The sequence below is a fragment of the Macrosteles quadrilineatus genome, unplaced genomic scaffold, assembly GCF_028750875.1.
Source record: "Macrosteles quadrilineatus isolate MER2022 unplaced genomic scaffold, UCM_ALF_1.0 Scaffold_5__1_contigs__length_97177068, whole genome shotgun sequence".
NCBI lineage: Eukaryota > Metazoa > Arthropoda > Insecta > Hemiptera > Cicadellidae > Macrosteles > Macrosteles quadrilineatus.
The window spans coordinates 55,603,695-55,617,989 of record NW_026542598.1 but is presented as its reverse complement, the minus strand read 5'-3'; the positions used below and the strand labels follow the sequence as shown (position 1 = coordinate 55,617,989).

Genomic DNA, 14,295 nt, shown 5'->3' with positions numbered 1-14,295 from the left:
ATGAAGCTCCACACCACTTACTGGCATCATTTGTGAACGGAATGACACCAATTTATTGTAGCTTGAATTGCTCTGTAGCAGTCATGTTGGCTTCACTGAATGTTAAAAAAATTGTTAAACGATATAAACTTTTGCCACGTTTGAGGTAAGGTCAGTAATACTTCTTTTTTACTACACAAAACATATCCTATGATAACATTCATCCCCAGATGACTTAAGGCAATGAATGCAATGCGAGGGGGTAAGGTACAGAAATAGGTTAAGTAAGGAGTGTAGAAATGGCCATGAAATCATTTTCCTTTATGGTCTTCTGTAAAAAAAAGCACAACTCCATCCGAAATGAACATTTTTACAGCAATTTTTAAACTCCCTAGCTTATTTCTGCGCTTTCTACGCTATTTTACATTGCATCAGGGTCATAAACTCCAGTCATCTGGCGATGAATGTTGGCATCAGATATGTTTATTGTAATAAATTACGTATTACTGAACTTACCTCGGATACGGCGGAAGGTTTGATTGTTTAAACAATCTTAAAACACACAGCGAAGCATACATAACAGCTAGAGAGCTACAATTTGAGGCGTTCTGTTCACAAATGATGCCAGTAAGTGGTGAGGAGCCTCGTTGCGGCGTACAAGCAAACTACGGAGTTATACGCAAACCCAGCCCTTACTTAAAAAACCGCCGTTGTAGTTATATATGTTTGTTAGTGAAATATTAAAATCTTGATCAAGCTAGACCAAATTTGAACAAAATATATCCATATACAAACAAACTACAACAGTTTACTAATCCTCCATAATAACATCAGTTTTAAATTCATAGTTTTTTTTATTGTTTGTGTAACCATGTGGCGCACAACAAAAGAAACAAAAACTATCATGGATATTATAACATAACAGTATGGATCATCATAATCACAAATGACATCACTGGCCCGATTGTAAACTAATATTAATTGTAACAACTGGTACTTTTTTGGCTATCAAATGTTTCTTTGTGACTTTCTAGCTCCATTTGTGTAAAATATAAACTAAAATAGGGTGAAGATTATTACCTCGTCTGCAGTTCCAAAATTGTAGTTTGTACTTACTTGTAGTTACATGTTTCGGCAGAACGCCATTGTCAAACTATCGTAGTACAGGAACACAAAATCCACTTATTTTAACTTCGTCAGGTAGACATTTAGTTCACATACACACGACGACACATACACGAAGACACATATTATTTTAAATGGATTTGAAAATATAAAAATGTTTATATTTGATCCAGTTTTCAATTGCAGAATTCAATCAATGGTCCTATACTACAAGATTTACGTAAAATAACAGCCTTTATACAGTCTTTGCATATTTAGTGCTTTTCCCCAAGCGTAGGGCCCTCCAGGTGTGGCCCCATCTTTTGCACATGCATAAGGCCGGCTCTAAAGGTAAAAAAAAGAATCAACTGGATTCGAGGACATCAGCCATACACTTCTCCCTTTAGTAAAACTCTAATAGGATTATTTTTTTAATTGACAAAGATCGGCTCATTTTGTATTGATTGGTTCACTACCTTACTTCTTGCTTTATGACAGCTAAATCCCAATGTGGCTAAGCAAAATGTGTCTTGTGTAAAAAAAATGTGAATTTTGTATTTCAAGTTAAAATAAAAAAAAGTAGTTCCACACCATTAATTTACTTAAAATAGTTTATTGAATAATGCAATGTCATTAATTAGACTGTACAATATGATAATAATACGTAGATATTAAACTCTCTACCGTGAAAGTGTAATCATAATATAATCTGCTCAAAGAGTGTCGCAGGAACAGCATTTTCAACCAATAAATGCAACCAAGCAAACTAGCTTGGTTGAAATTGTTGTCAGTAAACAATTTTTGTGTTAATTGTTTTGTGTTTCTTGCACTAGAGTTTTAAGACTGTTATGCTGACATAAATCTTTATTCCCTCAGAGTTCGTCCAACTACTGTAACTCTATTCACAGGGGCTACCGCTGCATTGCTTGGGCTTGCTCCTTCACCTCTTCTATGAGTGAACAACTACGAGCGATCGACTCCTGCTGCGACGACAGGTGTGAAACAATCAGTTGCAGTTTCTTAATGTTCTGTAAAAAAAATTAAATTTTTAAATATAATTAATTTGATCATTAATTGCATCTATCGAGTCTATGAGAATAATTTTATTTGTAGTCGGCCTATTTATAATAGGTATAGGTGGCTATGTTGTCAGAGATTTCTTCAACTAAGAAAACCCACTCTATCCCTTCATAGCTTTGAAACCAATGAAACCATAGTTTTACAACAGTTTTTAAACCCTTACAGCTCCAGTTATTTTTGTTTAATTTACTATGCAAATTTTTATCAGGACTACCCTTTATCTTACAAACACAAAAATCATAATTCTAGTGAAACAAGTTTTTTATGGACACACGCAAACGACACAGTAAGGAAAAGGAAAACAGTCAAACTATTTGACCAGACTTGCAGTCCACCCATCCGATCAAACACGAGCAATCCACCCATCTGTCAACCCAAACAGTCCACCCATCCGATCAAACACGAGCAGTCCACCCATCTGTCAACCCAAACAGTCCACCCATCCGATCAAACACGAGCAGTCCACCCATCCGATCAAACACGAGCAGTCCACCCATCTGTCAACCCAAACAGTCCACCCATCCGATCAAACACGAGCAGTCCACCCATCCGATCAAACACGAGCAGTCCACCCATCCGATCAAACCCAAGCAGTCCACCCATCCCGTCAAACCAGAGAAGTCCACTCATCCGGTCAAACCAAGGAGTCCAGATTTAAGTCATACTAGCTGTTACCCACGGGCTCCACCCCATTTTACTACATTAGTATTAATAAAACTATTGATTGGTTAAGTTAAGATGAAATAAACAAAGCAGAATACAAACAAATAATAACAGCTGAGGTATTTTTAACATTAGGTAAATGGAAAGTTCCCTTTGGAAAGCAATTACGACCTTATAGGGCAACTTATGAAATAATGGATAATTTTGCGCAAGGTTTCTCGTCATGACGAACATTTTAAGTATATGGTTTATGGGGGTGTGACTTGTAGTTTTCTCAAAAGTTCAAAGTTCATGGGTACTTTTGGCTTTATATATAGACTAGCTGTACCCGCGGGCTTTGCCCCGTTTAACTTCATAAGTATTCGCATGGCTCATTCACGTCCTGGTTGAAGTTCGTTCGCTACGCTCACTCACCTTTAGGTTGGAGCTCGTTCGCTGCGCTCACTTGCCTTCAGGTTAGCTCGTTCGCTACGCTAACTCACCTCCAGGTTGAAGTTCGTTCGCTACGCTCACTCACCTTTTGGTTGGAATTAGCTATTGTCATAAATAAAAAAAAAATAATAGTGCTGCACCCTGTTGGTAATCCTTGTAACTTTTATGCTATTGAACATCATAAAACAGAACCAACTTGTTTAATTGAAACAGCTGATAAGATTCATTAATTCCTTTTAAAAATGAAAAATCATAAGGTTAACATGGGGAACTACAGAGCCACTGGGGCGGAGCCCGAAAGGATATTTGGGATAAGAATATGCTTTAATGTTAATCGGGAATGTGAGCTATCATCATGCCAAATTTCAGCCCAATCCGTCCAGTAGTTTATGCGTGATTGAGCAACAAACACACACACAAACTCACAAACTTTCAGATTTATAATATTAGTAAGATGTCAACTGATTTTATCAAAAGGGTTGTACATGTAATGGCTCCTTTACTGGCCCACTTGTTTAGCTGCTGCCTTCTTGAAGACATATTTCCTGATGTTCTGAAAACAGCCAGAACTTTAAAACTTTAAACTGCCTGTTGTTTTAAAAGGGACCTAGAAGCTTACTAGCAAGCTATAGGCCGGTGTCCCTGATACCTGTGCTGGGCAAGATATTTGAAGCCTTAATGTTAAGTCAGATAAGTGAGCACTTTAAAACCCATAACCTACTAGTCCCTGCTCAGCACGGCTTATGTAAGGGTAAGTCCACAGTCACTGCAGTGGGCTGCCTTTTGCAGGTTAATGCTTTTGAAGACAAAATGTCAACCTCTGTTGTTTTATGTGATCTGTCATGCGCTTTTGATAGTGTGCCGCGACCTACTTGTCAAAAAGCTTTTAATGTATGGTGTTGGAGTCTGTCCGCTCAAAATGTTTGATTCCTACCTTGAAAATAGGTTTCAGGTTGTATACCTATTCAGGTGGCTGGGGATAAATCAAACACTCAAGCGGTTAAGCATGGAGTCGCCCAGGGCTCAGTTCTTGGGCCTTTTTTATTCATTGTTGCCATGAATGACTTGTATTATGGCGTCTCAAATGATATATTGATGTAGGCGGATGATACTGCTATTTTTGCGAGACATATTGATCATATTATGGCAAAAATTCTGTTAGCACATTGTTAAATGAAACGTCTCAATGGTTTGATGGAAATAAATTGGCTTTGAATGCAGCCAAAACTCAAGAAAGCATGTTTATTCTTAATAAAAATGTTTCCAGTGAGTCTGTAAGATTGCTGGGTTTCACCCTGAATTCGGAGCTTGCGTGGGATGACCACATAGATACACTTTGTGTAAAATTAAGTAGAGTAATGCATCTTTTGAGGAAGTTGACCTCTGAACTACCTTTTAACTTTCTGAGACTTGCTTTCTTTTCTTTTTTCCAGGCCCATATTGTATATGGCACACGCCTGTGGTGTCACTCCCCGCATGCTCAGAAACTACTGTTCCATCAAAAAAGGCTATCGGGGGTAATATGTCAGGTTCACTATCTGGAGCATTGTAGGCATTTGTTTGCTAAACTTCGTATTATGACTGTTGTGAATGTCTAAATTTATCAAAATCTATGTTAGCTATTAAGGACATGGGAGAGGATCTTGTTTGCAACACTGGTGCAACATAATAGCTGAAACAGCTGTGGCAATTATTATTGCTAACCTCAAAATCAAAATAACCCATTTATAATGCAGTGTAATGTTTATTTTCCTATCATAAACAATGTATATCAAATCGTTTTTTGGATGGATATATCCGTCTTTAACCCAGAAAAGAAATTTCTCGGGACAGATATTTCCATTTTCAGTCAGGAATTAAACGAAGATTGACGTCCCTGGAAGGGTAAAATTCCTGGATTTTACCACCACTATTGTCTGTGGCCACAATAAAATACACTAGAGGTCGTCCTATGTTCGAAAACTCAACCAAAAATGTTTAATGTACAGACTTCTCTATTTTCACCCCACACTCTAAATAAAATATGTGATTGGAATTTCTTCCATTTGTTTTGATTTTCTGTTCATATTTAGTTGTTATTTCATCACCAGCATGGCAACCCATAAGACTCAAGTTAATTTTTTTATAATTCTTAAATACAATTTTGTGCTTATTTTCGAGCCTATTTTAATTTATAAAGGGATTCTGCACATCCACAGAAAAATATTTTTCTAACAGTATGTATAGATTTCCCTGCGATGCACACAAGCTGAGAAAAAAAGTTTTAAAGAAACATGCTTGCCTATTATGAAATGAAATGAAAAAGTGCTTTATTAACACAAAAATAAACTGCATATATACATACAACTTATAACTAAACATAATCTTCTGCATAACAAGAAAGAACAAATTTAACTAAAAATAGCACTTTACAGCAATGGTCATAAGACCGTCTGCCGGGTTGACAACATTATCTTTTATGGCAACATTTTCTTTTAATACGACTAAAATGTAAAACTATTTGTAATGAGCTATAATATTTATATTGTTTTGCTGCTAGTCTTGTACGTTGAATTCTAAAACCAAATCCCATCTATACTTCCAAGCATCTCTCAGAAAATTTGCCAGCGAACGCCAATCCTTACCATTAAGGAAATCTATAAACTCTGAGCGAGTTAAAAGAGCTTTCAACAAAGAGCTCCTGATACGTATTAAGTATAGATGTACACATTATTTATAAACAGTGTGCACATGTTTTTGACCTATGGACAGTAACCAAAACCTATTTCCTGCTGGTAAGAGCTCTTCCCTCGAGCACGGACTTGCAGTCCATTCGGGGGAATACTATTCTTACCCTAATAATGTATTCCTGTATTTATAAAGGTGAATAAAATGATTTTTGATTTGATTTTGATTTGAATAGCCATTTATTTCTAATTTGGGTTAAAATTGGCCAACGAGCAACAAAATGATAAGTGTCCTCATTCTCATTTAGATTACATAAAGAACATATAAAATTAGCGTCTGTCATCCAAGGTTTAAAATTTAAGGAAATAGTCTCTGTCCGTACTTTGAATATCCATCATCTAGCCATATCAGGAACGTTATCTGATAGATATCCATTATCTTCAAGGTCAAGATTCAGTGAAGCATAAGTTGTGTGGTATCGTGAGGCCAATGCTGCCTGGACTAACCCCCGCCTGCTCTCCCCCTTACTGCCTCTACTACTGATAACAGGTGTCGCTGGGTATCCTCAATGGAATTCACATCAAAAGATAATTCAATTCCATGTTTACTTCCAAGACCCTTCCAATCTCTGCTCCAATTAACATTTTCACTTATTATTTTCTTTGCTAATTTATTTGGTAGACGATTCGGCGGCAGTGACAGAGCATGTATGATATAACGAGCATGCATACTGAGCGTATAAATGTACTCTTTTTCTATTCCAGTTTCGAGATACAACGCATAGCTTGGAGTATTTTTTGCCAATCCTAAAATTTTCTTTACAAAAAAACAGAGAGTCCCGTCTATATAATCACTTTCCCATAAACCCCATATTTGACACCCATAACAAAGAGTTGCTCTGACAATTGAAAAATAAATAGTGAATTTTTTGCTTAAAGGTACATTTTTTTTGTTATTTAGAAGTGTATTCCAAATACTGTTAATTGCTAATTTTGAAGAGCTGCGCTTGTTTTTTAAATGCAACCCCCAGGATAGTTTAGAATTTAAATTTATTCCCAAATATTTATAATCATTAACCACATTGATTCTTTCACCTCGAAAATACCATTTGTCATTTTTCCTCAGTTTCCCTACTTTCCTAAAAACCATAATCTTTGACTTACTTAAGTTCACAGTCAAGTTCCATTGTTGACAATATTTCTCAAGGTCATTTATCATTAACTGCAGACTAGTTCCCGTCGGAGCCATCAACACAATGTCGTCAGCATATAACAAAGCCTTAATTTGAACATCTTCAAAAATGCAGCCTCCACTTAATCTATAATGTCATTTACAAATAAGTTAAAACACAAAGGATTCAAAATATCTCCTTGTTTTAGACCTAGGCCTGTTTCAAAGTAGTCTGTAATTCCATTTATACACCAGACAGCTCAGCTCATCTCTGTCACAGCTGACGAAGTACCATTATATAAATCCATTAAAGCACTTAACATATGCGTAGAAATACCAAGGCATGATAACTTATAAAACAAAGCTATTGTACTGAAAGCTGCGGTAAAATCTACAAAAAAAGTATATAATTTAAGTTTGCCATTTATGATATTGATCCATGAATGTGATTCACCTACAAATTGTTTAAGATAAAATGTTATTTGTTATAACCTTATTTAGCTACGTAAATCAAATCTGTTAAATACTGTACCTCAGAAAGTATGATTTATCTATGACTGTACCTATTCGATCAGTGGTCGTTTCCAAATTGCAACTTAAATGTAAACCTAAGACTTTCTCTGTATTATTTGATCAGTTGTCATCATCCAATTTTTTCCTTTGTAGGCTACTGTGTTTAGGTCGTGGCTTGATTTGAACATATGCTATGATTCTTTGTTTTGTTTACACTTACGTTGTTATTTTGTAACCATCATGGCAACCCATAAGACCAATGTTAAAATTTAAAAACTTTGAGTTACTTTAAAATTATATAGGCATTATCAAAAATTGATATTGGTTACGTCTAAACCATCATAACATTTGACAAAACAACGTAAGTTTTGCTAAAATATGTTCAGCTGTTATTGAGAATAAGTGTTATAAAGATTGCATTGAAGTTTATCCCAAAGAGCTTCGCTTCGCTCCACTCAAATAAGCCTAGTTGAATTACAAATTGTTGTATTGATTTTTATTATGAATTGTAGTTATTTGCTTTCTTTAAAACAAAAGCTTATAATTATTCACTGGGTTGTAAAACGTCTTTTTTACGGTAAACTTTGACTTGTACATTTTGAATTTGGAAGTAGGGTGAAAAGAAGAAGGCTCTAATTCAAACAAAATGTTTGTGCCGTGAATACCAAATGCAGCCAACATAGAAAAATACTGTACTTTTCTGTTAAACTTAGTACTGTGCAATCCAGTAGTTGCAGTCTGCATATGTGTTGTTAAAAGAAGGTTTGAAACAAAATCTCTAATAAATAGATTTCAGGATATACTTACATTTTCAGTGTTTTCTATAGCATGCTCCTGTAGTGCTAATGAACGTGTACTCTGCATCATAATCTAAAAAAAGGGGAATTGTAATACAGTACATATTCAAAGCTTATTTGATAAATAAGTAGGCTATAATTAAAAAGCATACATTAGTAAAGCGTAAACTATACAAAACATTGTCATTCGCCTATTGGGTCTGATGATTATTGGACTGTCCAATCAAAATCGACCACCACTTACCTTCTTTTTTGTATATTTACCGTCTTGTGAGTAACAGTAAGCGTAAATATATGTTTTAAGTGTTATAAGACGTTTCTTTTATTTACTTTCCGTATAAAATCTTTAAATCTAGTTCCCATAGTACATAGTAGTATTTTTTTAAGTTTTAAAACTTTTTTCTTCAATAGCAAATTTGCTCAGAATAAAAAAAAAAAACATAATTTTTAACAACTCTAGTCCACGCACAGACCACTGAGTTTGAGGTCTATGTAGACTCCTTTCCATTAGGCTAGACATTAGTTATTATTACTTGCCAAAACAAGCATATTTCAATTGGGATGTGGAAAGCGAAAACCAATAAAATATCAGTTACCAAGTAATTCGGAATTTAATAAGGAATTCAAATATATGTATATATATATATATATATATATTATATATATAACTCAAAATAAAAAATTCCCGACAAGAGGTTCCTATTCGCTTTCCACATCACAATTAGTATTTTAGTTTATACAGTGGTACTATTAATAAATTTTTTAATTTAATTTTACATAAACAAAGTAGTAATGCTTCTAGACTATCTTCGTATTTTAATCTTTGAAAAATTGTTACTTTTCTGTATACTTATTGTGGAAGTAAAACTGATTTGATTTGATTCATTATTATTTTTTCCCTAAAGTTTTAAATTAAGACAATACTAGTGGAACCCCGTCGAAATCGACGGTTGATCTTGAGGTTTTATGTAAATTCAGCTAACTGCGATGGATAGAGTGAAGTCATTAAAATCTTAGCTAAATGAAGGGAGGATAAGCAATAATAAGTATGACGATTGTGTTCCTAAAAAACGTGATTAATGAATACGTTTAACACAATATTTCCTACCTTTTTATCGGCTTTAGGTTGCCCTAAGGGTTTTTTAGGAGTCTTATAATTGTTTGTTCATGAGTTTGTTTCATACCAAAGCCACTTTCACTATATGGGAGAATGAGTTCATATAATTAGTCTATCATGTTACGGAAAGAGTCAATTTTATTACTAACCACTAATTCCATCTGCTTTAGGAAAATCATTCAGATTGTATCCTGATTTATAAGTAATCTTCATCTTTGGTCATAAAAATACAGAATTCAATCAGCATATTAAATCAGTTTTTTTGTTTGATAAAAATATCTTATTCTCCAGAAAGCAGTAACATTCTTACATTCGATCTCTGCAATTTTAATTCCTTCTCTTGCCACATCGACCCATGTATTTAATCATCCTGTTCTTACTTGATAATTCATTAACTTGTGGGGTAGCTTTGCCTTGGCCATATAGATCACATAAAGCTGTGCATGTATTTCGTGGATTGGAATTAACCATAATTGTAGGAAATTTTATCACAAATCTTGAACATTTGCGGAACCAAATCCATAACCTAGTCCAGCCTTGGTAACAAATTATGCAAATGCGATGAGATGTGATGAAACTGTTGTGTTTCTGAATGTTTTGTATGTAGTGAGGTTTAGATACGTTGTTCGACCTCTACATGTGTACATCAAAGTAAAAACTGTGTACACATTTTTTTTTAAATACCTGAATTGACATTAGTTCACCTACTTTACCAAAACCATAAACTCCGTAGTTAGTCTATTCCAAAACTTGAACACAGCTCTCATCCTCAACGTACTCATCTATGACACAATTTTCAACCCTATTATCAAAAACTGTTATACCAATAAATGAATCTCAGATGTTCTTTCTCGAATTTAAAAATAAATGGTGATTGAAAGTAGGAAAAAAAGGCAAGTGCCAACCTTACAATATATATAAGCTAACCCGATAAGGAATAGTTATATGTTCCTTTGAAATTATTATGTCACACTTATTTCATAATTTAAAATTTTCTAAGAGCAATAAAGCATAGATTTTTGAACAAAACATTTAAAATGTATCATAATGTTATCATTTTGTTGAAACTATAAAAAACTTGCCATGCAGTGGAGAATCCATTTAAAATCATAAATAATAATGTAAACATTTAATTTTGACAGTTTCAGTAGACCTTTGAATACAATTTTAATATTAACAGCTGGTTCATTAAAAGTAGTGTAAAATTATCCATATGGTCGAAATGTAAACAAAATTGCAGAGTGAACTTTAAAGGCCTCTGGGGCAGAGCCCCAAGGAAATTTACCTCGTTTATCTTTTGAGGGCTCACCTACTGACCAATACCTTTCTTAGACACCCCTACCAAATTAATTTGAAACTGTTTTTCTTTGTGACAGCTAATTTGAGAGAACGGCTGGGCGTAGAAACTCGGTAGAGGTGTCTAAAGAAAGGTCTTGGTCTGTAGATGAGCCATCAAAAGAGAAACATGGTGAATTCCCTTGGGGCTCTGCCCCAGTGGCCTTTTGCCGTTCTCTCAAAATAGCTGTCACAAAGAAAAACAGTTTCAAATTAATATATAGATTTGTGTAGGTTGAGAAAATTATTATTTAGAGTGGTTTAATAGCGGCTACTATTAATGTAGATTGGCATAACCTATCTACTCAGATTTATTTTTTTAGACATATTTTGTGTGTGTTTTTTTACTACAGTGGCATTTTTTACGTTTTGAAAGGGTCACGGTCCAAGCCCTGGTCTTGTTACTACCTATCTAATAATTGCAATAAGTTCTTTAATAGGGTTAAAACTGCATCTAAATCAGTTATCTTTAGGCTACGAAGTCTTGCATCTTTGCATGAGTTAGTCCAGATAATCAAGTTATACTGAAATATGAAAACTTACATTAGGGTTTATAATGCTGTAAAAAAAAATCCCTTGCCATCCAAATAATAATGATTGTACAACAAGAATAGTTGTTTACTGGACTTTAAACCAGGTATGAATGCCTGTGAGATACCAGAGCCTCGGATCATAACAAAATAAACACATCTTATTCCCAGAAAAGATTTATTACAATAATTGAAACAAATAAAATAACAATTCTCCGTCAAAATATCTAACCAAATTTCAATGTTAGGCCTATTACCATTAAAAGCTTTAAATTACAACACACAATTTTTATCCAATCAATGAGTCCTTCTATCTAGACACCTAGGGGCTCCAACTAAATAAGATCCACTATGTGGTACTCATCCGAAGTGTTCCAAAGAGAGCTCGGTCCTGGAGTCTGAGGTAGCATCTGGGTAGACACCATCCACACAAATCGTCGACGCAGGAGCAGGACTGCTAGGATCAGCAACACCACGACTCCTCCGTTGGTAGACCAGCTTCCAAAGTATCCTTCGCCTCGGGCTGTAACGTCCAAGGACAAGGGCAGCATCTGATGTTACCGAAGCCAGACTAGTAGAGCTGCACTTCCGGAAGTAATCCACATTCCAAAGGCCGGAATCCTCAACTTGAGGGTAAAAAACTTGAAGATCTACTTACTTCTTTACAGAAACAAGAGCACAAGATAAAAGACTTTGCATTGGCTAGGGACCCGTACTTATAACCTCTGTTGCCAAAGGCACTAAGTAAAACGAACATGTGCAAACCTACACAAGTCTAACACATCCTCTGTTTTAGCAAGGACTGCCTTGGCACACAGAGATATCTACAGCAATGTCTCTCTCTCTCTCTCTCTCTCTCTCTCCCACACACTCTCTGTCTTTCTCTATCACTGACTATGTCCAAACCAAGGCCACACTAAAAAAACAGGCCGTAATGCTCATCAAGCATGACGTCACGATAGAAGACGGCTATGACGTATAAGTATTTATTTATTTATTTTCGACTGAAAGATTCAAACAAGCAGCTGATCACAAACGGCAAAATTACGTCATTGCCGTCTTCTATCTTGACGTCATGCTTGACGAGCATTACGGCCTGTTTTTTTAGTGTGGCCTTGCCAAACCCCAATAATAACCTGTCCTGCTTATACTGAACTAGCTTAGGCCTATTTGAAATTAAAACAACGCTTTACTTTAAATAGTATTTTAAGCATTTTCTTAAACAGTAGAATAGTGAAAAAGATTTCCTGTAACAAACCAATTGTTACAATGCAAACTTTATTCATGTAACAAATTAGCCTAAAAGCCATTCCAGCTAGCCTTTGAATAAGAAAACAAAAATGATCACTTGGTAGCCTACACACAAAACCTTTAGGCTAATGTGGTAAACAACTACCAGTATCTTGGTAAACCTTGGATGTAATCAGTCACAGGCTCTTTAGTACCTATAGGAATAAGCTCCGCTGTTATCAATTAATTATGGTACATTATTTATTAGGCTAATCAAAATAAAATGTGTTGATGTTAATTAAATCACTAAGCATTTAAAATTTAACATGGCCGTCACTGAACATGATGTGTGCCGGCCGGCCAACTATGTTAAATGTCTACCGTGTTATGTATGTGTGTTTAATGTAGGCCTATTTAACAAAATTGATGACATTTGATGAATGAAATTTAACGTTCCATTTTTAAAATGACTACTTAGTAGTCAAAACTAGTCAATTGAAGTTCGACTGAGGAATTGACGACGTCAAGGTACGTACAAATGTAACAAATGGTAACCGGTAAGTAATAGCTTACTTCAAGAACAAGTGATTACGGTACTCAACCTGGAGTTTGTGTTGGATGAGGCTGTGCAGAATCTCATTATAATCGTTAAACGTCCTCTCCCCGTTGAGAAGCAAAGGCAAATCTAAAAATTAGGCACCTAATTGATTCTATTTCTGTTAGGGTTTGTGTAACTGGGGCCTTTGTGCAGCAGTTATTTATCTTATGATAAAAACTGTACCCTATTCTAAGTTAATAGTGGTAAACAGTTTCAAATACTTTTTAATTAAGTAGGCTAGGAGGCAAATTTCGCATCAGTGTATTGATTGGACGGGTAGGCTACAGTTTCTTAACTGAGCTACGATAATATCGATTGGAACTTTTAATTGAAAATATTGATTATTAATCGCTATTTTTAACTACAGTATTTCAATTATAAAATGATACTGTCATGGACTTCAAGGACACGTGGCAACCAAACAAAATAACAAGAAAACTTTTAAACATTAGCCTATATTTGTTAGTTGATATTTTTTTAAAGACTGTGACTATGCAAGTCAAAACTAACATTGATTACCTCATTAGATTTTGAGCCACGTTGGATTTGTCTTGCTAATGAGGCAATGTTATTGACATTCACTTGGACTCTATCCGCCAATCTTGATTTAGATTCTCCAAAGAGAGACCTAGCACTGGTACTTGATGCTGAAGCCATGATTATGAAGAATTAATGATGACTCAAAAAATCTATATCTAAAAACATTGCATGTTTTCAATATTGACAACGTTTTGGCACAATAAACTTAGATAACTTATCAACTTTCAGTGTTAACCGTTGTGTTTGGTTTTGGTTTGATGCCGATTTCGATTCGATTTGCAAGCAGACGACAGATCCAACAACAAGCAGAAGCTAAATAATTGTTTCTAATCTGCTTTCTTTAGAAGGCTTGAATAAATATCACGTAGCTTCACTTAGTCAGTGCTGTTTTTCTAAATAATATTTTATGAATTATGTAATTCGTTCTCTCTAATGGTTAACTGGGACGGGTGGCGTCGTCCTGTAATCCAACTACTAGGAGGTCACGAATTGTGTTTTTTATTATTTATAGGCATGCACTGTGGATACGATACTCTCCAG

The 14,295-nt window shown here is 35.0% G+C and overlaps 1 protein-coding gene across 1 annotated transcript; it reads right to left on the bottom strand.

The window, feature by feature from the left end:
* Positions 1-1,676: 1,676 nt before the first annotated feature.
* On the bottom strand, positions 1,677-14,155 carry LOC128994623 (uncharacterized). Its single transcript, XM_054419294.1, has 3 exons — positions 13,735-14,155; positions 8,416-8,478; positions 1,677-2,111 (listed from the first exon to the last, which is right to left on the bottom strand). Exons 1-3 carry the CDS (start codon positions 13,870-13,872, stop codon positions 1,995-1,997), a joined length of 318 nt encoding a protein of 105 aa, XP_054275269.1. The 5' UTR covers positions 13,873-14,155; the 3' UTR covers positions 1,677-1,994.
* Positions 14,156-14,295: the final 140 nt, after the last annotated feature.